Below are 24587 nucleotides of genomic sequence, written 5' to 3' on the forward strand. Positions count from 1 at the left end.
AAATCACTGCAGTGTGCCTTTAAAGCAGAACCACACTGAGTGTAAGATGCTGAGTCTTTTGTCAGCATTATGGCAGGATGATGAAAACTTATAGAGTTTAAAATAACTGCTTATATACTAAAGGCGGCTCTTGATTTTTATACAAAATAAAAAGGTTTAGCTGTTGAGCAACACTGCACCAGGAGAAGCTGGCTGAACCCTTGAAAATGAAGTTCAGATTGACCACAGCATCCACAGGATATCCAAAAGCTATACTGGCAGCAGCTTGATTGACATCAGGTGAGGTTAAATACACTTTTTATTCACAAGTAAAAATATTAACAGCAAACATTCAAAACACAAACTCTGCCTTTGTTATACTAACAAGCTGTTATGAGCCTTGATGTGCCTGCACTGCCTGGGCCTGTATCCCTTTGATCTGTTCGTCTACATCAGTCTGACTGGTGATGCACAATATAAGCTACCAGGCAGATGTAATGAAATATCAGAATGAGAAGGAATGAATTAAAATTCACTGCTGTTGTCCTCCTGTGCAACTTACTGGTTTTTGTTGGGGGGTGTTTGAAGAGGAGGAGAAGAGGGGGACTGTTTAAGCACAAAGTCACTGATTGTCACAGCAGAGGAGAGCGCTGCTCCAGAGCGGCTATGTGTTGCATGCCTCGGCGGGGAAAATGTCCTCGTATGCGGGCGGCAGTTCACTGGGGAGCGGGTAGGAGAAAGGAAAGCAGTGATTGAGCTCCGGGTCCGTGGGCGAGTATCCCGGCAGCTCGATTGACGGGTGTCCCCCGCACTGTACTTCTGCACCTGTCTCATCGAAGACGTTAAAAACACCCAAATTGATGTAAGACACCGGCTGGAAATCCGCCGAGGAGCAGTCCCGCTCCTCACTGAAGATGATCCCGCCGGCGCGCTGCCGCTGAGACTGTCGGCTCCTAGAAAACTGTGCTGTTTTGTACCTTTTGATGACCACCAGGTTGATGAGCCCGAGGACGCACTCCAAGGTGCTGAGAACAGTGGAGATGACCAGACTCCGCTGGTAATCCCTCAGCTGCTCGCAGGCAGGGTTCACAACCAAAGAGTGGAAGCAGTAATGGGAATATTTTCTCTCCACCAGAGAAGCGGTGTCCCCGTCCACCACCGCGCCGGAGAAGGCGGTGAGGACCCCCAACAAGAAGACCACAACACCGATGAGAAAGAAATTCCTGCAGCCGGGCTTGTCCCTGCACAAGAGCAGCGCGGAGCCCAGCAGGACCTGCCCGACTCCCACAAGTAGCCCGGAGTAGAAAGCCCCTGCCGCGGCGCCGAGGTGGAAATGCGCTCTCACCGTAGATCCCAACGAGACGCATCTTAATCCAACGACAACTTCGCTCAGGGCGCACACGAAGAGGAGGGTGCTGGAGAAGACGGCGCACAGTCCTTTCCCACTCAACTTCATTATATTCCACCTCTGCCGCTCTCGATCCCTCTCCCCCCTTCTTCATCCTCCTTCGTCCTCTCCTTCGTCTCCTCTGGAAGCACTCTCACATTGGGACATCATCTGCCGGTGACTCCTCCGGTTCAGAGCGGGCGATCCTCGCCGCTGTGGCGTCTCTCTCGCATCCCCGCCGCTTTACAGGAATATATAAATAACTAATGCCAAGAACGGCGTCCTTTTTGCACTTACAGCAGGCCTATCGATAATCCATACACAAGCAATGATCACTTTACCCCTGATCACATAACCGTTGTTGAAGCACTCTCCTGACCAAAAGTTTTTCCTTTTTTTTCTGCTCCTGAAGAGAGAGTCGCATCCGCAGTCCGCCAAGTCGTCGGATTGAATGGTGTGTGGCGTTTTTGTGGCAGAGAAGGAGGCGGCTGCTTGAGCCGGAGATGTTTGAGGGTCCTGTGGACCAATGACCAATGACCCACAGGCCTCCAAATCACTGCAACACTCCTACAGGGTCTTTAAATGTGCCTCAAGTGGCCCGTAGTGACTTTATGGCGACGGGGCGTAAAATGAAACGGTGGGTAAACGACTTTTGGCTGGTGATCGAGAAAACAAACGCCAGCAGGAACAGAAATCACTGGCTTTCAGGAACATTAATTTCTTCACACACCTTTAAAGCCCCCAGCCTCGTAGTAAAGTCACTTTGGTAGCAGTAACTGTGAGTCAATGAATTTAATTTGCGCTGGGGCTAACTTGTTTTCCTGCTAGTAAAAGGATAAGAGGGGTTTTGGTTAATTCTAATCTCTACAATGATATGATTTTAGAACTCCATTCGTCTCAATCCTGTGGATAATATATATAGCTGCATGCATGCGGTGATAGATCCATGTCATCCTTGCATAATAAGGTTGTTTGTCGGCGGGATATTTCTGGAAATCATGAACAAAAGCATGAATAACAGAGCAGAGCTGCTGAGGGTGGACGGAGGCTGTGCGCTGTCCGTGGTGCTGAAACATCCAGCCCGGGCCAGATGGCAGCTGACTGGACTGCTCAACATCTCTCCTCCCGGCCAACCTCCCGCAGAAACAATACACTAGGAGAAGCTTGGAGATACTTCTCACGTTTTATTTAGCACAGATTTAATGACTTGTTGTGTAGGTGGGGACATAACTGCGGTCTGTTTGTTTGTTTGTTTGTTTGTTTGTTTAGTGCGCAGATGACCTTGGTGTGATGGAGAATCAGAGGGCCACAGACAAACAGAGAAATCAAGAGGATAAGGCTGCGAGTATTACAGGACAGATGTAAAGGTTTTTTTTTTTGTTTTTTTTTTCTGAGAAATCCTCTTAAGTCCCAAAACAAATGTAGAAGGACATACCGTGTGAGTCATCGTAAGTCGGTGCTGTAATGCCAAACAGAAGCTGATTCAGCCCACAGTCTAAAAGTACATGTTTGAGCATGAAGTCCAATATGTTTCCTATTGAACGACGAGAGCAGCAGGCAGATGGCAGATATAAATACCTGGATATAAAATGTGTTTCTGGGAACATTTCAGAGATGGATATGGAGGTTTTATTTTATCCCAAAGTTCATATTTTTACTTAATGCGGGTTAGAAGAGCGTGAGGATCAGACTGGGTCGGATAAGTTTTAAGGAAAGACTGTGAGAGTTTGCAGCCATGTTGGCAGCTCTGTGAGACAGGGGGTTCTGAGCTACATGCTAACGCCAGCATGCTAACAAGATGCGTTCAGTTCAGGTCAGAAAGTATTCGTAAAAGAGCACACACATCTCAGTAAAACACGTTGGACATAATAATAAAATAGACAGTTGAAATGCTAAAAAGTATATAATTAAAAAGTACATGCAAATAAAACTAAAAGTTGTATGTGCTAACTGAAAGTGCTACATCAGGTGTTAAGTTAGTTTGGCTTGTTAGCATGCATTTGCTAATTTGCAGTAAACATAGTACAGCCAAGGCTTTGGGGAAAGTTTTTAGTTTTGTAGGTACCTGGTCACAAACACAGTCAAGTCTTGGCTAAATTAAAATTGAGATATTTGTCAAGACATTTCACACAGAAGCACAAAGGTCAACCTTGTGGTGGCACAAGAGCAAAGTCAAGCATCAGCAAAGTCATTAGAAATCATCCTCAGGGGACCATGAAGGTTTCACCTTTTCATGGCAACAGGTGATGAGATATTTCAAAGTGTTAGACCGACTGAAAGACTGACATTGCTTCCTACAGAGCCACACTGCTACTGTGGCCAAAAACAAAGATGTGTCATAGAGCCAGTCAGCTGGAAACATCAGAAAAATGATAGAATTAGTATCCAAACTCGAGGCAACCACCTGAGAAAAGTCCAAGGATATGTAAAATGATCTCATGGTGTGGCCTGCTGGCAAATTGTTGCAGGTTGTTGGATTTGATCTGTTTCCAATTCATTTACCCTGAATGTGAAAACTTTGAGAGGACAAGCATGAGTTTTTGACTTAATGAACCAAACCTTTGATGGGTGCAGGTGAGAGAATTACACCGGGGAAAGCCCTCGCCCACCCATTCATCTCAATGAGCCACCTCATTGACTGTACCAGTACAGCTGCCAGTAAGTGTGTGTGAGCAGGAGTCTAATTAGGTCATTACTACTTTGCATAGGTTTGCAGATAAGAGAAAGTGCTGTGAATGATGTGTTGATGATCTGCTGATTGCTTGATTGATTGGCAGTCCTGCCTGCTGGCAGTCAGTATCTCACCCAGTGTGGGTCAGTGCTGTCGATGTCAACACCATCAGCGGCATGAACAGGACTGACTGCCCCGTCGCCCCACATCTTTTGACCCAGACAGACCAGACTTCAGCAGGTAAACCACAACTCTTAGTCCACCCTTCTGTTAGAGCATTGTATAATGTCCATGCTTTGCTGACCAGCAGATTCAAACCAGTTTTCACATTACTTGTTCCATAATGTGGGCGTTGTGAAGCCTTTTGAGACTGTAACTGTGATTAAGAGCTATACAAATAAACTTGGACCAGGCCAGCTTGGGAAATGGCTTTAGTTAACTCACAGTAGGAGCAGTCATAGGTACGCAGCATGCATTTTAATCTCAAGGAAAATGACTGGATTCAATTGTCTGACAAATTTGATGAAGCAGAAGTTGTTAACAGCATATGTCTTTCACCAGGGCTCAAGCAGAGCCCTGCTCACCTCCATAACACAGACAATTTCCCTGTCATGGTCACAAACCTGGAAGATGCTGCTACCAAGGAGGAAAGTAATTCCCATCCAAACAGGTACACACACACACACACACACACACACACACACACACACACACACACATACTCACACACACACACACACACACACACACACACACACACACACACACACACACACACACACAGAGCTGCAAGAGGTGGAAGGCTGTAGACCACTGAAGAGGTAACTAAAAATTGATTTCAGTGTGGAGGACACTCTTTGGATCTGTATGTTAACACTACAGTACATTTTACCCAGCAGTGTCAGGAAAATATGACCAAGCAAACATGGATGTGGCGTGTGCAAATGTGTGTGTGTATTGAAGGCCCATTGCTCCAGCAGTGCTAAGAGTCAGCAGCGAAGGGACTGTTTCGGCACCTGAGATGCAGTTTTACAGCAGCAGTTACAACAGCGGTGACAGGTCAGCCTGTAAAATCCTGTGTGAGCCCATAAATATTAATGAATCTAAAATAGTCTCCACTGCTGTTACCTGGAGCTGGGAGGGACTCAGTGTTTTAGGAATTGACTCAGAACTATATAGAATCAATACAGAGGCGGAAGACCTGTCTGGCCAGGATAAGGCAAGGGACAAGCCTGTCAAATGGGCATGACTGTAAGGAAAATGAACAAAGAAGCGAGGTGGTCCAGAGGCGAGAGTATTATTTAAAGCTGCATTGATCAATATTTTTATATTAGCAATGGATCAAATGACTATGTCTGACATGAAAGGTGTTGCTTGTCTTGGCAAACACACAGAAAATCATTCATGACAGGTTGCTGTTTTTAGCTGTTTTCAAGCTCTGATATACCCACTTTAAGCCACCTACCAAACTCAGCTAGAAAACATTAGCAGCTAACATTAGCTTGTGAACATAGTGAATTGGACTTAAATTCATCAGCTGGCCAGAAACACCACCACAAATGAATGCTAATGTTTCTCCTTGTCTGGAGAAATGAACTGTTTGCAGCAACTTCTTGCTAACATGTTAGTCATATCAACTTTATTTGATGTTTGCTGTATTTTGAAGATGCTGTTCTGCACCCAAGTGGCTTTAAGTGAAGTATTGGGATCATTTTGGCATGAAAATACCAATAAAATACCATAATTGCATGATAATGTTTTTGGAAGCTTAATGGAATAATTTAATATACCTGGAGGATTCCCTTGTACAACTACCTTTTAAAAAAGGCTGAAAACATTAAGGGAATGTCAGCAGACTTGGGTCAATGGAGTCTTAAGTGTAGCATTATCTACAGTACATGCTCTTTGAAAGGTTGTTTCACCACGAGGGAGAATAGCAGCCAGTAGGAAAAGGTGAATCTTTGCAGCTTCCTTTAGAGTAAAAACACATGAAATATAATGTCGGGCTCCGTACATAAACACAGTATCAGCCCACAACATACAGCCACCATAATTATCAGTGCTGTCACCAGTGTTACCATCGCCATTATCAGTCACTGTCTCAAAGAAATTCACAGCAATTGAAAGCAATTTCTTCTCATAATCTAAATCAAAACTCAATTTAACTTTTAAACTCTTTGCCTGGTCATCTTCATTTACACTAATTGATATCACAGAACTAATCATCCACTTATAAATATCTTCAGTATTTACATGGAGTGGACTTTCAATCAAAGATTATTTGTAAATTATATTTTCACAGAGCAAAGGCCACAAACAGCTACATGAACTTAATCATGGAAATAGGTTTAAATCATAAAGACTAACAACAGCGCGAGCAGCGTCTGCTCATTCAACATCCCACTCAGTTAAATTTGTTTATACTTGGAAGAATTGAAATCAGTTCTAAATCATCCATCAGCCATTGACTGACCGGCCTGGATGACAGCAGATGTAGAAACCTGATTAATGCATTAGTACATTTTTTTTCCACATTCAGTACCATCATTGTGATTGTTCTGCTATGTCTTGACGAATATTAATAGTGGCATTTGTTTAATGGATATCCATGTAGGTTTTATCAAAAGACCCCCTGGGATGGGGATGATGATGATGATGATGATGATGATGATGATGATGATGATGATCAGGCTATGACAGTGGTTCATTAGTAGGATGGTGGAGGTGTACGGATGATGATCACATACATGAGGTTAATAAAACACAGTCGGTGAGGTTTTTCTCTCTAAAGATTGCCTTTTTATGAATAATGATGCTGTAGATACAGAAATGAAACGTAGGGGGCGAGAGAGGGATATGACTTGCATTTTACTATGTTTGGTGAGGGGCTGGAATTGTGAGTGGTTCCTTAAAGAACAGGGCAGATGATATTCTATACTTCTCTGATTCTCAACAAATCTCATGTAAAGACTCAAAACCAACAATGTCTCACTTTCTGACCCTGTTTGTGGCTCTCAGCCTCAGCCTAAAAAAACAATAATTTCATTTAAAAAAAAAAAAAAAAGGCTGATAATATCCTGGACACTGTAGGTTTCAGCATTTGTTACTCAAAAAGAAATAAAATGTGTAGAGGTGCATTTTCAGGGGACTGTTATCAACCAGGGATTAAAGCAAATTTTGTACAATAGTGAGTATTTAAGGCACCAGCACAGTGTAAGTGGGATCAACTCAAACTTAAGTGGCCTTGTTCGTTGTGATGAATGTTAGCCAAGGTACCAGCATGAGTCACTGATGTGATTTTAATAGTTTTGGACAACAAGCAGGTTTTGTACACACAGGGAACACCTGTTGTAGGATCATGTCATTGATGCTTTTAATCTTTTCAGGACTTTCGTTGCACACATGTCAGGCCTGCTGCTTATTGCTCTATTTCAGTGTGCTGTGATCAAATAGACAAGGGCCAAACTGCTGGAACCACTGTTTTTCCCCAGTGTTCAGTATTCACTTTAGTGGACCTTTCATTGTATGGGGCATTTTTTGTATGATCTTTTTGCCGTGTCAAAGGGCGGCTGAGGACAGGAAGAACAGAGGCCATTTTTAATTTATGCTTTCTTGTATTGTTTGAGTCATCTCAGCTGGCTGCATGTATGCAATTGTAGAATGGGGCAAAACTGTTTTGTAAGTTTTTTCCATTTAAATTCATTGTAAATAAAATCTTTATTTTTTGGCATAGCAGTCATATCTGGGTATTCTCTCAGCACAATAAAAACTCTCTAAACCTTACCTAGGACATTTTTGGATGTAAAAAAAAATCCAACAACAACGAGTCACGAGTTAGTTTTTCACTGCTTCCTCCAAATTTGCAGGTTCCTTTCATCTGATTTTACCATCTGTTTCCTGTATTGAATTACACTGTGAAAATACAGTATTTATGCAAATATGTGCCCCCTCAAAAATCTTACATGTGCTGTATGGTTCTGGTATCAAATCTCCTGTGTCTCAGTGTTGTTGTTTTTTTTTTAAAAAAAAAAACATGTGGCTGACTCTATGATAAACAGAGCGGCTGCAGAATCCCACACAGGATTAGCTGCCTTCTCCACCATTTATAAGAAACAGATGTCTCAGAACTGAGCTGGATCTCGTCCAGGACTCTACACCGATACACTGGTCTCCTGTTAATCCACTGTGTCTGCGCATGCATCTTAAAAAGTAACCAGTGGCATGACCAGCCTTCATGATAACTGCTGTTGCAGAAGTCACATATGGACACCAGAACAGACGACATGCTCTTGGCTGCAGTCTGTCTCACCTGTATTTAATAACTTCCATAGCCTGCAGACTGCAAGAGAACCTGGGTGGTTTGTGGGACTTGTGCTGGGTTTAATTAGTATTTTAATTACACACTGTCTGGGACCCTTTTTGTTGTTTTGTTCTGGGTTTAACCACTAGGGAACACTGTCCTCCAAACAATGCTCCAAGTGCTGCAGCAAGTACCTGATCTGCTTAGTTTAATAAGTTGAAACACTGCATCCAACATTCATATTCACTTGGCAGCCTGGATTGTTAGAACCGTGGCCTGTTTTGTTGCTGGTCTTAATCAACGAAGCAGCTGCTTCACACTCATGCAGATTTACTCAAAGTCACACCAACACAACCATTACATTCAGTTAAAGGAGAAGAGGGGTGCCTTGTATATCAGACTAAATTAATCACAGCTTTTTCCTTTCTGCCCTGCAGTATCACAGTGTGGTTCTGCCCACAGGCTCATGTCATAACTGCAGATGACGTGAACTTGCCGATCACAGTGTCCTCCACATTAGGGAGGAAAGGCAGAGAAAAGCAAGCTGTCCTTCTCTAATATCAAGTATTTAGAGAAGCTGTAATTACACTCTGCTGGCGAAGCAACTGCTTGGTTAGAAACTGGAAGCATGGATTGCGTTGTAGTGTCAGCAGAAGTAGAAACAGCTGCATCTAGTGGAGTAAATCCATTTCCTTGCTCCGAGGGAGTCCAGGACATGAGGCTGTGAGTGTCAATATATGTGCTGTGTGCACAGGGGCTCACTGGCTTTCTCCTGGCAGCACAGCTCAGAGGACCAAACAGAACAAACTCTGCCCAATTGTAACAAAGTGGCTCATTTAGAGCATCTGATATAGATTTGGATAAAAAGGGAGCGCAGTGATGCTGTGTGAACCATTGATCAGAATGCAGCAGCATACCACTGCACTTCATCCGTTTTGTTATCAATGACTTTTACAAACCACTCTGAGTATTACTACAAACAGTTTTATTGTTTCATACTTTTCCCTCAGTTACAACACAAGTACATGTATTCTCTGACTAACACCATCAAACGATCAAAAAATACTGCAGGATGTATATGAAGTGTGGGTTTCCATGCACACAATGCTCCATTTAAAGTCTTTTGGAATTAAGTCAACAAGTAAACTTCTGTTTTGCCACTAAACTAACTTAGAAATTATGTTCAAAAGCAACACAAACAAATAAGAAACATGTCTGAATGCTCCTGCTAGTGCACATTTTTTTTCTCTCTCACAAGATACTAACTGAAGATGCGTACCTGCCATCATTCAAAGACATTAAATTGATTTACGTGTGCATGCAAACACACTCGCAGAGGATTACTGGTACTCATGGCATGGGGACTGCTGTTAAACTCAGATTTGGAGCGGTCAGTTCAGAAGACAAAAGCAGTGACGTACTCAGATTCACATGGAGAGAGGTGATGGGTGATGATGCATGAGGGGGAAAAAAAAGGTGCCACATAACTGCCATGTAACCAAGGTCCAAAATATTATTGGCCAAAATATTCTTAAACCGGCCATAAAAAAAAAGATACAATGACATGAAGAATTAAAAATGTGCAGTGGCAAACACTGCTGGTCATTGCATGTATGTATCAAACATACTTCCACCATGCTCTTCATTTTCCTTTCAGGCTGATCTGCCCGAGCCCGATGGAAGTTTACAGTGAAGGAAAACTATTTCAGCAAACCTGCCAATGATGGCTGACCTCATTTATTTTATTCACCGATGTAGATTTTTAATCAGCGTTTGGCGAGAGATGGGTGGTAAGTTTGGACGCTGCATGCAATCCACTATGTTCCAAAAGAAGCGTGTTTCTGATACAAATGTTATCAAACTCTGGAAGGAGGGGGATTTCCATGTATTTTTTGCCATGTACCTGTTTGATTTCACCTCAGTGAAATCAAACAGGATCACCCCCTTAGGTGATCTCATGTTAGTGGTTATTTAAAGAAACGTCTGCAGCCATTAGAGCAATTTACAGTAACATCAAACTGCATGGGTTGGTTCTGCCAACAGTGCTGATGAAGAAGGGTCGGGGTGGAAATGGTGCAAGTCTCCTGGTAGTTGTCTAGCTCATCTCAGGCTGCCCAGATGCCGGGACTATTGGTTCAGGAGGCTCGTCAGAGGTGCCATTGCTTCCAGATTTGCTCTTCAAAGAACGACCCAGAAACAGCCAGTACTCTTTACGAATGGTGTCCTTCTCCTGTGCCAGAAGTTCACAAATCTTTAAGGGGGAGGAACAAACACAAGAGGGGTGAGAAAACAAAAAAGGCATGATTTTCAGTTTATTTCTAAAACAAAATAATCCTCATTTCTTCTCAGCAAGCAGCGCACTCCCTCAAACACACCTTCAGAAATCTGACAAAGTGGTAACAATTTCTAAGCTTGTAGTAAAAGCCTTACTTCTAGAGCCTTTCTTAAAGTTTCCTTTCGTTCCTCTTCCCCAAAATTTTCTTTTTGGTTGCCGTTCTCCAAAGCATCCTCATAGCAATCAAAAAGAAATGCTAGAAGATAAGGTGAACAGTGTGTCTCCTTCAGCTCCAGGACCCTCTCCAGCAGGCCTGGCGGAGATGACAGACCTCTGTCTTGCAGCATCCTTGGGGAGAGAGAAATATAAAACAGAGAGGATACTGTCAGTGAGCTTTTTCATACATACATACATACATACGTACATATATATATATCTGTGTGTGAAAAAAGTTCCAATATGTGAAAATCTTACCCTTTCAAATAGTTCCATGCACTTTCATTGTGGGGAGCCTTCCTGATCTGGTTCAGACAATACCTTCCACAAAAAAAGGAAAACCAGTCAAATTTATGCAGCAGAACACTGAGTGCACCTGCACATACCAAGGCAGAACAATGTCAGCTCTATGATTAAAAAAAAAAAAGCTTGTAGTCACAGAGCTTATTCAAAGGACATCTATACTTTGGAAAGTACAGGTAATACAGGACATTGTGCTCATCACACAAGAAAACATTCCTCTGAAATACTGTCTTTGGTTTCAGTGAAATGTATTGCCCCCTCAGCAGTTAACCATATACAATATCTCTTTGCATGTAAAGCCTGAAGTCCTTTAATTAGAGGTTATGTAAGGTAAGAACTTTTCATCCACCTTGAAAGGTGCATATTGACTTTGTGCCCAAATGGTCCAGATTTTGAGAAAACACTCACTGAATCTCTCTCTCCACTATGGCAGGATCAGAGAAGCCTGTAGTGTGAGAAATTACAAAATGCCTCTGGTTCCACGCAGAATTGTTTCTCACATCGTCTTCCAAGAGATTCTCCACAAACTCCAGCTCATTGTCCCAGAGTTTGTACTCCTGGAGAGTGAAGAAGACAAATGTTGGCAACACATTTGTGTAATCATGCAGTGCTTTTAATGGTTGCCCTGCAATGCCTGAGACAAATACTGACCACTGAGGTACTTCAACAGCACATCAACAAACAAAAAAATGAACAAGCAAAGGATTCATTCTCATCGAGCGCTCACTGTGGGTAGGAAACTGGATCTCAGCCCTGATTTCTGAAGCCAAACTCTGCTCCAACACCTACCTGGATGACCCACTGTCTGTGCTGCCAGGCGTGGTAATTCTTTGCATCTTGGCTGAGAATGTCAGCAATGAACTCCAGTTCCTCTGAGGGGTCATTCAACCACTCCACCACCATACGTCTGTGATGCCTGAGGAGGAGTTTAGAGAACTAGTCTTATTTTCTAATGCTTTCGTTAAACTGGATCAATTTATTATGTTCATTGCGTTTTTCTTTCAACCCAAGTTTGTTTCATTATTGAGATATGATAACAGGTATTAACGTAGACAGCCTTTTCAAATGCTTTGCATACACAGGACTACTTTCTCAAGTAGTGTCGCATTATATAAAAACTGCTACACAATCATGTAACCTGAAATTTGCCAGCACTCACCAGACTTGGTAGTTTTTGGGTTGCTCCTCAATGATGGCAGTAATGTACCTCATCTCCTCCCTCAGGTCCTTTGACAGGGCTTGCAGTAGTACTCGCCTGTAGTGCCTGAACATACCCAAACCCAGGAAGTGTTACAGTACAGTTTCACATTTCTAAACACTATCCAAACTTGAGACCCAAAGAGAAGTATCTTACTGTTTGACTGAGGAGATGCATTTTAAACAGCAATTCATCCCTCTTGTCTTTGTTCCCCACTATACTATGAAAATGAAACACTACTAAACAGCACATTGGTTTTCCATATTCCAAACATGCAGCGTACTCACCAAACTGTGTAATTAGCAGCATTCAGCTCGATGGCGTCCGCTGTCAAGGCGAAAGCCCGCTCGCTTCTTTCATCATTCTTCAGGAGTGCACGGAAATAGTCATAAACATCAGAGACTGTTGGAAGAAATACACGTTATGAATGGTTTTCAGTCTACTGTCTCCAGTGTAATTATTACAATTGTTTTGTATTGTGGCACAAGCCATGAGTCGTGTTTGCTTGTCACTTTCATCTGTGTGGTGTCTTCTATGTGACTCTCATCTCTTACTAACAATCTTACACTTTTCAGAGTAGGCGATCTTCACTACAGGATTTGGTCCATCATCCTGAGGAACAGGCTCCAGGTCAGCCCACTCCTTTCTGTCTCTGAAACACGAAAACATGGAGGTGGATTTCCTGGCTCCTAGCCTACAACACTGCCTGAATGTAGCTAATGTAGCTAGCACTCCTTACAGTACTGTGTTACTGTTAAGATAGAAATTGATAAGTGAAATAATGAGCGTGCACCGTTGCATAGGCACGTGTTATCGGAGCCTTTATTCGTTTCTTGAGTGTTCTTCCTTGGTAGGGCTGGAGATGAACTTAAGTCAATTAGCACAACACTATTTCAATAAGTAATCGTTTAACGTTTGATATTGATTCCAGTGACGCCGGTGGAAACGTTACAATGACAAACATTAACTTAACTCACCAACGAATCCGACACTAAACTACAACTGTTACTGCAAACTAAAGTTACTGGATGAAGTAGTAGTAGCTATCGTTTAAGCAGCTAACAAGCTAGCCACCCAAACACTAACGGAAAAAGATAAACAAACACTACCTGTAAAATAAATACCGAGTGGGGTCAACAAAATAATCCCCCCCGAGGTGGTCCTCAGCCTCTACATCAAACTCTTTGTCCTCTTTGACGTCTACAGATTCATTAGAAATGTCCTCGACACCTGACATCGTGAACTTCGTAGCTGTGAACAATCTCGTCTGTGTTGTGAGGAAGAGCGAAAACGTCACATCCGGTGGAACGCATAGCTGCCTTCACGTGCTACACGGACAATACGTGTCCCAACAGGTACAAAATATCAGCCAGTTGCAAATCCGCAGCGTTAGCAGGTGTCAAACAAACAACCTGACCGACGACTGTCTGCGCTAATGTCAACTCAGACGACACACCTTGACCGCTTTTCTACACTTGTCTGATACACGAGCTGCAGAGATGTGACGTTTACGGCACAGGAAAGTTTACTTCAAAGTGGCCACTACTGCTGACCGGCGGCCACACAGGATGTCAGACCTGGCACAAACTTCGCCATTCGAGATTTTTTATGCATGTAGGCCAGTCACTTTTAAGTTAATATGTTATGTTTTTATCATCTGACTAGGTTTTCCGATCTGCATTTTAACATCCATTCACCCTGCAATAAAGTATCACAGTCATTAAAACTCAAGACATTTGTTTTTCGTGCTTCAACAGGATATGACCAATCTACTTATTTCAACTTGCTCCTACACGTTTGCTCATATTCACATTATTTCATAAACTCATAGTGCATGAATCACCGTTACTCAGCAGTCTCAGGCCTTTTGGTTGTATTGTTTTGTATGATCTGGCCTCAGGAGGGCAAACGAGACTCCAGACTAGTTTTCTGACGAAGTGTGTAAGTGGCACAAGCACTGTGCTCTCTGACTCCCTCTTACGGCAGGATTTGGACATGAATTTGAAACTATAAAACCTTAACAGCAGTCCTTATATTTGCAAATGAATTACTGAAAACACAGATTATATACAATTCACATTTAACCTTCATTTTCTTTCTCCAGCCAAGCTTTGGGCATTGGAGTGAACGTTCAGTCGAAACACCGTCAGTGACAAATTCTTAAGGTCAAGCTGAACTTTATTTTCATCGACGACTCTGGACATTATAAAAATAAATAGATGATTCACAGTCAGTGGATCGTAATACAAATTGTTATCAAAATTATGTATCAGCCAGAATGAAGAATTAAACACATGCATAATCACCATTCCATCAACATATACATGTACCGAATACTTCTCCTCATTACGTATTTGCAATTAACAAAATCTGTTTTTCAACAGAACCTGTTGACAGAATATAAAAATCACCATTCAAATTATACAGCTATGCAAGTTGAATATGCTTCTCTCTGACAAGTTTTCAATGATGGCTTGACCCAAAATGTGTTCAGTGACTGTCTTCTTGATCCAGTCCGTGCTTTTCGATGTAGCGTCTAGATGAGGGAACACAGAGCAAACCAGTATTTACTTTAAAGGAGCATTACCTCTCACACACTATCTGTAGACAGTTAACCTGACAGACAATTCATTACAGGCTACTTTTTAACAGTGTCTGGACTCATTGTGGTTGCACTCGATGTGGTCCTGCTTATGCCTTTCTGGAACAAATGAAAATAAATGCAGCGTCTGATGTTCAAACTCTACCACTGTCAAACTGATGAGCCATATTTCAAAGGGGCTTTTCACCTGCAATATACAGCACACATTGAAATACTTTTTGTCCTAGAGTAATCACACTGACGCCCGCTGGGGGTGCATTTTTCCGAGCTGTTTTGGGCAGCTGACTGGCAATGCCACAAGCTGTAAACAACATTGTCATGAAGGTTGTTGTGGCAAACACGCAAACTAACAGTGGCACGTTTACACATCCAGCAGCTACGGAGCAATATTAGCATTCATTTGGAGTCGTGGTTCAAGTGACATTACCAGACAAATGTAAGTTCAAAATTCAATCTCCATTTAGCTCCAGATAAAAATATTTGGCTCCACTATGTTCACCAGCTAATTGCAAATACAGCATACTGTTTTGTGACTGAAAACAGCTGCCCGCTGAGACTGAAAACAATGCTGATCAGAGCTCTGAGTGAACCCACACAGTAAAGCTAAAGGCCATAAAACCAAATTAATGAGCTAAAAGAGTGTAAAACACCATGTAGAGCTGAGGGGAAGTGCAGAGTCAGGGTATGACTCTCTGGGGGTTCATCACAATGATCAACTTCTTCCACATACTTATTTGACCCATTTTTAACTTAAAAAGTAACTGATTAGCAGAGCATTAAGTTAGAGTATGTGTTTGTACGCAGTATCTCCATCGATGCGATGAAGCACCTGATCGATCATTTTACCTTCACAACTCATGATATAGACGTGACTTTTTAAGCCAAAGAGAAAAAACTGGGGCTGCATGTGATTAGTGGAGTAGTCAGTTCAACTTATTTTTACAGTGGAAACTTCTTATAGTGATCAACTGCTCATATGGATTGAAAAGCTTGGGACAGATTCACTCCTATTCAAATGCTATTTAAATCATTTGCTTGAAGTAAATCAAGAAGTCTGCTGACTGTTTATTTTCGGTCTTTTCTTAAATGACAGCATAAGAAAAAATTTTTAGAGAGGCCATACTATGTTTTTGGAACAGCAGTGCTGCTGCAATAGACACTATGAGAAAAAAAATGTGTAGCATGTAAATCTATTCTAGAAGACATCTAAAATATAAGTATGAACCTGAAAATGAACATAATATGGCCTCTTTAAAACTATGGTAATTCTATCTTTTTGCCTCCACCTGCTTCCAGGTGGCTACGTGACACTGGTGCTGTGTGCACATCGACATCATGAAGAGAAAAGGACTCATTAAGGCAGAAACTGCAAAAAATGTACAAATCCCTGGAGGGCTCATGTCAATTAGACAGTGGCGTAGCAGCTAACAACATTAGCTCAAACATAGCTAGCTCCACAGCACAAAAAGGAGCATTTTGCTTGATGCTCACTAACAACAATGGCTCTGGTGTTGAGTGATTTCTGGCTGCCAGTCAATGGGCTTCTTAACTCACACAACTGTCAACTAAATGTTGTGTCAGTGGGTTCGCTTGCAGTGTGCTCCATTATTCAGAGCAGGAGAGACTAGTCAACTGGTCTAAATTTAAACATCAGGTAAACTGGTCATTAGGAAAATATGCAGAGCTGATTTGAGAGATGTTGTGTTGTTGGTCAGTCCACTTTCTCCTCAATGTCTGGCTCCTTCACTGCTGTTTCAGAGTCAGTCTGAATTTCAGAGCAAATCTGTGGGGTCTAAATCAGTGCAGACAGATGTATTTTTACATAAGACTTCTCCCTGGTGCTGCTTTAACACTGTGTAGAAACAGTATTGAGCGACAGACACGAACCTAGGAATTAATTCCAAGTAAATCTCAGACCAAATGAATATTGCAGAACTGTTCACCTCTGCACAACCGCAAGATGTTGTGCATAATAAAGCAACTTGGGTTTTCTCTGAGGTGTCTTATTAACATGAACTGAACAGACATGGGGCATTCTCAATGAGTCCAGAATATCTGACTGAAACAACAGTTGAGAGACTAATGGAAAATCTAATTCCACAACGTACGGCAGACATTTCTGCTGCATGATTTCACAGAATTCTGTACCTCATGTTTTGCTCCTACTGTTTTCTTTATGATGTGACATGGCTGATGGCAAAGAAATCTCACCTTCTTGCAAAATTATACAGCGCTTCTTTTCTCTCCTGGAGAGACAAATGTCTGTCGGCTGGTGATTTCCCAAAAGATTTGGCAGCAGGCTGTGGATGGAAAGAAAATGGAATCTAATTTAGTAAAAAAAAATAAAAAAATAAAAAAAATAAGCTGGATAGACCAAATATGAAAACAATCGATCAATGTGACACAACATGAAAGTAGCAGAACAACCGGTTCTATGCAACGTATAATTCCCTCCCAGGACATACGATCTTCATATGCTTATATATGTCTAAAATGGATCTTAAAATCTGAATTTAGACAGCTCAGGCACAGCAGTGTTTTCAGTCATCAAACCTTTATGGTGGGAGCATGGCCAGAGGAGTAGGAGCTGCTCTTGGAAGGCCCAAATGTCGACGTCCCAGTTGCCTCCATCTGAGTTTCCTCCTTGCTCTCCAGCAGATTTGTTATGGTGGTGTCAACACAATTGGTTTTTGCTGTACAAAATCAAGAGACAAGTCCAAGTGCACTGCAATTTAAAGCCTGTTTGAGTCTTTGAAAGATGCGTTACATATTGAATGAACAGAGCCGAGTGTGGCAGAGCAGATGGTGGATAATAGTGCAGCACAGAGTGACAGCGTGGCGTCCAAATGTAAACATGCACTGAAATTGGGGCCTACCTAAGTCCTTTGCAATGACATTCAATGGGACATGAGGCAGCACGTCCTTCACCTGCTGGGCCATTTTAGCAATCCTATGATCATCTGTGCCCAGACTCTGGACCATGAAACCAAGGCCAATGGAGGCAGGTCTGACACCTGAGGCAAAGCAAAGAACAGATGACATCCCCCCAAAAAACTCAACAATAATCAGCTGAATCCTTCCATATTGAGAGTCAGATGTGTAGGTATTGTGTGTTTTTATTGGCTCACTTGTAGATGTTTGTGGTGCAGAGTGTCTTTTCCTTTTGATGTGCTCTGCTTTGTCAGCTTTAGTGATCTTGGTGCAGACCAAGCCAAGCTCACTGGCTAGTAGCTGAAATTAAAGACACACATAAGACATACGTTGAAGGTACAACTGAGGTACAAATGCAGAAAAGAGGTGGCAGATACTGATCCTGATGGACAAATACAGGGGGAATCAAAAATCTAGTAATGTTGTGCTTTTAAGGAACTATAGTTAGTTTACTTTAGAAGGATCTGGATATAGGTGCAGGGGCCAGGAAGTTGGATAAATTACCAAACTCACATTACGCTATAATATTTTTTTCTGCATGCCTGTTTTTACCATTAAAAACCAAACTCTATCTGAATCCACTCAGCTGATAAACACTGGTTTTACCTCCTGGACTTTGTTGGCAAACTCCTGCATGGACTCGCCATCTTGTCTGGATACTGGTGGAAGCCAACTGGGATGAAAATGAAAAGCAAAAAAAAGAAAAATAAGAATTCTGACAATAATTATTGCAACAGAAATGATGAAAATCAACAGGAGACCATTCAAAAAAAAAAACTCACAGCATTACAAAAAGCTATTTAGCTTTAAAACCACTTGAAGCTCATTAATCAGCATTAGTGGCCAGAGATGAGCCTGGGGTCGTTACTTGTTGATACGTGCTTTCATCAGCTTTTGTTTTCTTATGCTCTGTGGATCTAGTTTACATAACACGCATCTCCACAAACCTGCCCTGGATTACGAGGAAAACAAACTAAACTATCGGACTATTATTGATTCAGCTGCAGAAGATCAGGATTCAGCTTTGAAAAGCAACTGCTGATAGAAATAATGATACAAATTATTTAGTACCTTACATGATACACTGTATATGGAACAAAAAATGTCCACAAGAGCTCCATCAGCCAACTTGACTCTGGGGTGTTCTGTGGACAGACAAAACACAATGAAGTCAGCCTCACTGTTATATTCTAGTGTCGTGTGAAATGCTCTACATTCAACTACATAAGCACAGACAGTCACAGAGAGGATATGGACAATAGCATGTATGGCATTGTGTCCTGGTGACCTAAACAATGCTGCAACTAGACTTTAACTACAGCTGCTCATTGCAGCACGATATAGAATTATTCTTGGTACGGAGGCGGCTGGATCAGAGTTAAGCAGGCCACACTAATCAGCTTGCTGATACTTCCAGGAAATTTCACTCACATTGTAAAGATTTTTCATAGCTGGGAAGCTGCCTATAAAATGCATTACAGTATTTTCCCTTATTGATTTCCTTCTTTCCTCTGTATGGTATCATTTTTCATTTCAGTGTCTTGTTACAGGCAGTCAAATTGTTCCATGGTTTACGAGTCACAACCAACCGAGTGTTGTATAACACTCAGATGTTCTAGACAGCATCCAAGGTTCAAACAGTGCATGGTGATAATCACATTATGGTAATGTATCTATCTCATTTCTGTATCTTATTCCTGCATTCTTAGTTTTTGCAAATTCAAATGACATTACCAAAGCAATCAATGGTCTGGTCACCCGTAAGGCCACAGGCTGAATGGAATCAGTCAGTGAGAAAGGCCAAGAACTGAGAGGAAACAAACACATTCAGTAGATTATATTAGACAAGACAGCAGCAGCTATATTAATCCCTAAACTCATACAGACACAAACACATGGCATTCGCTGTACACAACAAATAAATAAATAAGACCATAAAAATCCATTTGAGACATGATTAACACCTGAAAGGTGCTATTGATCGAGACCACATCTAAAAGTGGTCATTACAAAATCTGACCGCTGGTGGAACAAAGACCTTCTGAGTTACACCAAGATAATTGTAAGACTGGATAATCTCTATCTGCAGCCCCTGAATTATCACTGGGAAGGCCTCCGCATTCTTCCTTCTGAAGTCAATTATTAACTCTTTCCCATTTTCCCAACATTCAAGTTTTAAAAATTTGCATCAAACCAGGTGGCAAATAATTCAACCTCTCTTTTGTAGGCCACAACACTGCCTTGGTGAAGTTGACCCACGAGGGCAGCTTCATCCAAAAACTTTTGAATTTGACAAGACTGTTGCCTGTGGTCTGCAGAATAGAGTGTGGGTGAAAGGGGGATGAAACTTTGGGAATCCTGTTTAAGTTAAGAAAATGTCTGTTTATTTTTCAGCTGGACAAACCGAGATCAAAACAAAGAGATCATCTAAGACCCAAGCAAAAGTTGTGTTGTGCAGTTTAAAATTCATTCATTTGTTAGCTGTGTGTTTTGTACATGGCACAAAGGACTTTTTGTATGATACAGTCACTTTGGTGTCGAGTGAAAAACTAATAGAAAGTGAATTTCTGAACTCTGCACACAAAAGCATTGGAGTATTCTTGATCTTAGTATGAAGTGCTCCTCCTGGCTCTTTTAGGTTTCAGTGCATCTCCAGGAGACTTCAGCTGAAGATAGAGTACGCTTGGTTCTGAGCTCCTCACATCAACGACAGAAATGAATCAGTTTTGCAGCTGCTTTCACTTCCTTACACTAATTTGCCTGTAGAACTCTAGAGGGAAATTAGTAGGGGGAAACAACCGCCAAACTAATTCATCTCTATCTCAAAGTGTCGTGGAAGGGGAATGATAATTTGTGGCTGGCTTGATTAAATCAGTCTTTCTTTTTACAACCAAAGTCATGGGCATAAGGCCAAAACACCGTCTCAATGTGCAAATACTGAAATACTGATCCCAAACAGTTTCTGCTGTGCTGTAGGACCAGTTTGATTACTCAAGGTAAATATGAAGGACTCTCCAAAACCAGAGACAAGGGAGCCAAAGCAGGATTTGTGTAAAAGTGTTACTTTTCATTGGTGGGTCATACTTTCTATTAACATTACATCAACCAATTCTACTCATAAAAAATAACTATGCCATCCTCAGACACATAAACCAAATGTGTTAAATCCCACACTAACCTGAACTTGAGCAGGGCAGCTCGGCCGTTTGTGGTGTCCTCTTCAGGAAACAGGAGCAAAGGTGGGGTGCCTTCAGTGGAGCAGTACCTCTGAAGAGACTCTCCTACAGCTTCCTGGCCAGATGCTGAATGGATTTCCATGAAGCCTCTGGCCCAACACACAAAGCCTGTGGAGCCCTCTAACTGAGGCTAACAGCAGAAAGAGACACGACAAGTTCACCTAACTCTGCATTCACGGTGTTTCACAGTAAAATACCACAATGCGCACTGGTAAAACACAAGAAAAGTCAAGATGGGATAAAAAGATGACCTGTACACTGACTATGTAAGATTTTAATATGTTTCATGCACTAGTACACACATTGCCTCCTCTGCACGCTGCATGTGTCACCTGCAGCCATTGAAGTTTACACACAGGACATGACACACTTTCATCCTTGCAGTTTCACTAGGAGAGCATTCACTGCAGTTCAAATGCAAAACTGACATGTAGGTGATCTAAAAAAGGTTTGTAAGTGCACCAGTTATCAATGCAAACAGAAGCACAAGGAAAGATACAGATATTTGCCATTTGTCATTTCATAGGGATCATTCATGAGTACTGATACTGCAACATATGCAGCTCTGATTTAACCCTGTGCGGTTTTCAGCATATACATTTAAACTTTTGAGAGATATGTGCTATATGCACAATTACATCACTACAGACATGGTGCATGGTACAGGAAGCATGTAGTATTTTTATGAATGAGAGATGTCCAATATGTTTGAAAGACACAGTATAACATGGTTTAGCAAAGGGGATTTTGAAAGCCAAACACTCACAGTATTGCAGGTGGTCAGAAGGTTGATGATGTTGTGGTCGAACTCTGTCACATGATTGCACATGTACAGCTTGGTGTTTCTGTCTCTGGAGCGAGGGTTTCTCTGTCTGACATGCATCCCCAGGACTGAGCACATAATCCTTACAATAAATCTAAGGGAACAAAGAAATGAGGGTGAATGTAATGAGGGGCAGTATTTAATTAACATGTAGTGGGCAATTCTCATTAATACTGTTTTAAAGGATGAGCTCAGTGTGGCTTTCTTTCACTTACAGCAACATCCAGGTCATTTACATGTGTCATCTAATTAAGTGCTCTTTGTTAAAGGTTTCAATGCCACAGCCATGACCTTTATTTGAACATGGAAATTACTGAGAGCTATATCTCATTTACAAGAGATCACTGTGTAATAGACACATACCATACCTAATATACTGAGCAGCCACTCACCTTAATGCTATTTAATGGGGTGACTGAATTTAATGCACTCATTAAAACTGGGAAAGGTAGCCATGCTGCAATTACTTTAAATGGGATGAATAGTATGCATTATATAGCATATTAGCATTGACAGTCACTGTTTCTCCACTACTACTAGTATCATAGTATTATTATTAATGCACACTTGGATTACTATTAATGACACACACGTGACTACTACAGCTACTGCTGCCACAGCTACAACTGTTACTACTGAGAGTAAAATGTGTTCATAGAAAAACCAATACTTCAAAATACTTGCCTCCTAATGAAACTTTCTGGGAGAGCACAGCTGACCAAGAACACGTGAACACCAATAAAAATCCTTATTAACGTCAAACAAATGCCAACTGGGAAGTAAACCAGCAACAGCAGGAGAACAACAGCATCTTTGGGAAACCTGCACAAAGACAGAATCAGTCGTAAACAGCCTTTTTTTAAATGAAGCAAATGAAAACTGAAAATGGGTGAAATGTCATCACTGGTGAAATCTTGACAGAGCGCATGAATCACACTGACAGGGACATAAAGTACTGCGCAAACTATAATCAGAACTAAACATAAGCCATGTATCATTCAAGGCTTTATTGTGAATTTGAGTATTTCAACTATCTCGAGTATGATAATTAATCCCTGCTGAAGAGCAAACATCACTCGTCTCCTTCTTTTGAGATTAATGTGAGTTTCACTATCGCTTCTAACCACAGTCTGTTACACGTGTCTCTACGTGATTAGCAGAACATTCTTGGATGCCCGATATTAAGATAGTTCTACTCTGTCCTAAAACTGACGCCGTAATCAGTACTGCAAAGCCAAATTACAGGCCTGATGTCCCACCAGTATCCATGTGAAAGGTGGGACACGTTTGTTTTGGAGTACATGACCGAAGCCCAACTTTTACTTATCAAATATTTAAAGACGTTTATGGAAAAGTTATTCACTCCACATACACAGAATATAACTTTTTATCTCTGTCTACTGTGTCCGCTTTAAATAAGTTGAGTCTTTTGGAAAACTTAAGTCACAGCAATCTGAAAAAAATGGCCCTTTCCTATACAAAGTTCAACAACCATTTATGGTTAAGATAGCTATGCTGATTGAGGCATCTGACGTTACAGCTGATGTGGACACTGAAATTAGCACTGCGCAAGGTTGCATAATAAACGTTAGCAATAAAACATTTACGTTAACGTCATCACTACATAGCTAGGTTAGCCAGCTAGCTTCGTGTTTTTATATAAGGATTGATATCCCTTCCCGTGGAAACCTACAGCAGTTAGCTAGCAAACGATAGATGCTATCGAATAACATTATAACGTTATCATATTTCTTGAAAACCCAGGATAAGACCGAAACATTATTGCAACTGTGGCTAATTGGCGTTAGCTGAAGGTTAACGGCAGCTGCCATTAGCTGCCTGCCGTTAGCTGACTTACCGACGAAAGTCAAACATGTCTTCAATCCCCCGAGTCTCCATGTCGGCCAGTCAGACCTTTGCTCAGAGGCTAATGCTAAGAATACAACCTGATCCCTAAAAATAAATTAGTCATAACGTTCACGACAGCAATTTTGTCGGTCGAGGGATAAAGTGGCAGCTAACGTTACTGCTCCCCTGGTGGGTAAGAAAGAGTAGAGTAAAATGTTGTCTGGTAGCCTATTTCTGCAAGTTCAAAATGTTGGCTAAGCTATCGCCAGTAGATGGTCCTGCCCGCGGTGCTAGCAGAGCTAGCGCTTGTGCTTAGCTAGCAGCAACTACAGTAATACTTCCGGCCATGATCCTCCAGAATAAAAATGCATTCTTCATAAAAGTCGAGTGAATTAATAGCTGTGCGGAATTTGGACTAAAGATGCACAAGTTGTATATCCGAGTGCTTTTACTAACCTGTAACTCATTACAATTATTTTCATGCAATCTGTAGCTGTGTAATAAAAAGACATAGCTGTGTATCTTAATCGGATCTTTTACTTTCAAAATAAAAGTTCCAGTGCAGGAAAGCCTTGAAAAGTTACGATATTTGTCGCCCTCTAGTGGCTTGCAGGTCAACTAATTACAATAACCCTTATTCCCCGGTTATACAGTGGCTTCAGTAGTTTGCCACTTAAGGGGGAAATAAGATTTTTAATATTCAGAGGAATAGGACAATCAAATATTTGGCACCATTCCTCTTCACTCTCTACCTCGGACTTCTACTTCAGGTTCCTGCCGCCTCCAAAAGTTTTCCGACAACGCCTTTACTGTTGGTT

At 41.6% G+C, this 24587-nt stretch overlaps 3 protein-coding genes across 3 annotated transcripts; all 3 read right to left on the reverse strand.

Annotated features, from left to right (window-relative positions):
* Positions 1-280: 280 nt before the first annotated feature.
* tmem271 (transmembrane protein 271) lies at positions 281-1909 on the reverse strand. The gene has a single exon (XM_076738491.1). The coding sequence runs from the start codon at positions 1433-1435 to the stop codon at positions 644-646; it is 792 nt and encodes a 263-aa protein (XP_076594606.1). The 5' UTR covers positions 1436-1909; the 3' UTR covers positions 281-643.
* A 7396-nt stretch (positions 1910-9305) lies between these two features.
* fnta (farnesyltransferase, CAAX box, subunit alpha) lies at positions 9306-13609 on the reverse strand. Its single transcript, XM_076739810.1, has 9 exons — positions 13439-13609; positions 12896-12981; positions 12617-12731; positions 12291-12395; positions 11921-12047; positions 11540-11688; positions 11087-11149; positions 10768-10960; positions 9306-10588 (listed from the first exon to the last, which is right to left on the reverse strand). Exons 1-9 carry the CDS (start codon positions 13564-13566, stop codon positions 10433-10435), a joined length of 1122 nt encoding a protein of 373 aa, XP_076595925.1. The 5' UTR covers positions 13567-13609; the 3' UTR covers positions 9306-10432.
* An 880-nt stretch (positions 13610-14489) lies between these two features.
* On the reverse strand, positions 14490-24079 carry aup1 (AUP1 lipid droplet regulating VLDL assembly factor). Its single transcript, XM_076739683.1, has 12 exons — positions 23780-24079; positions 22606-22743; positions 21865-22015; positions 21041-21228; positions 19597-19669; positions 18934-19007; positions 18469-18535; positions 18060-18162; positions 17808-17945; positions 17485-17624; positions 17143-17231; positions 14490-14865 (listed from the first exon to the last, which is right to left on the reverse strand). The coding sequence occupies exons 1-12, from the start codon at positions 23818-23820 to the stop codon at positions 14820-14822; spliced, it is 1248 nt and encodes a 415-aa protein (XP_076595798.1). The 5' UTR covers positions 23821-24079; the 3' UTR covers positions 14490-14819.
* Positions 24080-24587: the final 508 nt, after the last annotated feature.

Source organism: Chaetodon auriga, chromosome 9 (genome assembly GCF_051107435.1).
Source record: "Chaetodon auriga isolate fChaAug3 chromosome 9, fChaAug3.hap1, whole genome shotgun sequence".
Classification (NCBI taxonomy): domain Eukaryota; kingdom Metazoa; phylum Chordata; class Actinopteri; order Chaetodontiformes; family Chaetodontidae; genus Chaetodon; species Chaetodon auriga.

What these genes read in the sequence shown, in the direction of transcription:
- tmem271 (XM_076738491.1), bottom strand. Translation starts at nt 1,435, where the DNA reads ATGAAGTTGAGTGGGAAAGGACTGTGCGCCGTCTTCTCCAGCACCCTC.
- fnta (XM_076739810.1), bottom strand. Translation starts at nt 13,566, where the DNA reads ATGTCAGGTGTCGAGGACATTTCTAATGAATCTGTAGACGTCAAAGAG. An exon ending in ACTCGGTATTTATTTTACAG is followed by an intron (nt 12,982 to 13,438) that starts GTAGTGTTTGTT and finishes TTCGTGTTTCAG; the next exon opens with AGACAGAAAGGAGTGGGCTG. An exon ending in ACAGACAGTGGGTCATCCAG is followed by an intron (nt 11,689 to 11,920) that starts GTAGGTGTTGGA and finishes TTCACTCTCCAG; the next exon opens with GAGTACAAACTCTGGGACAA.
- aup1 (XM_076739683.1), bottom strand. Translation starts at nt 23,820, where the DNA reads ATGGAGACTCGGGGGATTGAAGACATGTTTGACTTTCGTCG. An exon ending in TGTCATTGCAAAGGACTTAG is followed by an intron (nt 17,625 to 17,807) that starts GTAGGCCCCAAT and finishes GATTTTGTACAG; the next exon opens with CAAAAACCAATTGTGTTGAC. An exon ending in CTGTATAATTTTGCAAGAAG is followed by an intron (nt 14,866 to 17,142) that starts GTGAGATTTCTT and finishes TCCCTCATCTAG; the next exon opens with ACGCTACATCGAAAAGCACG.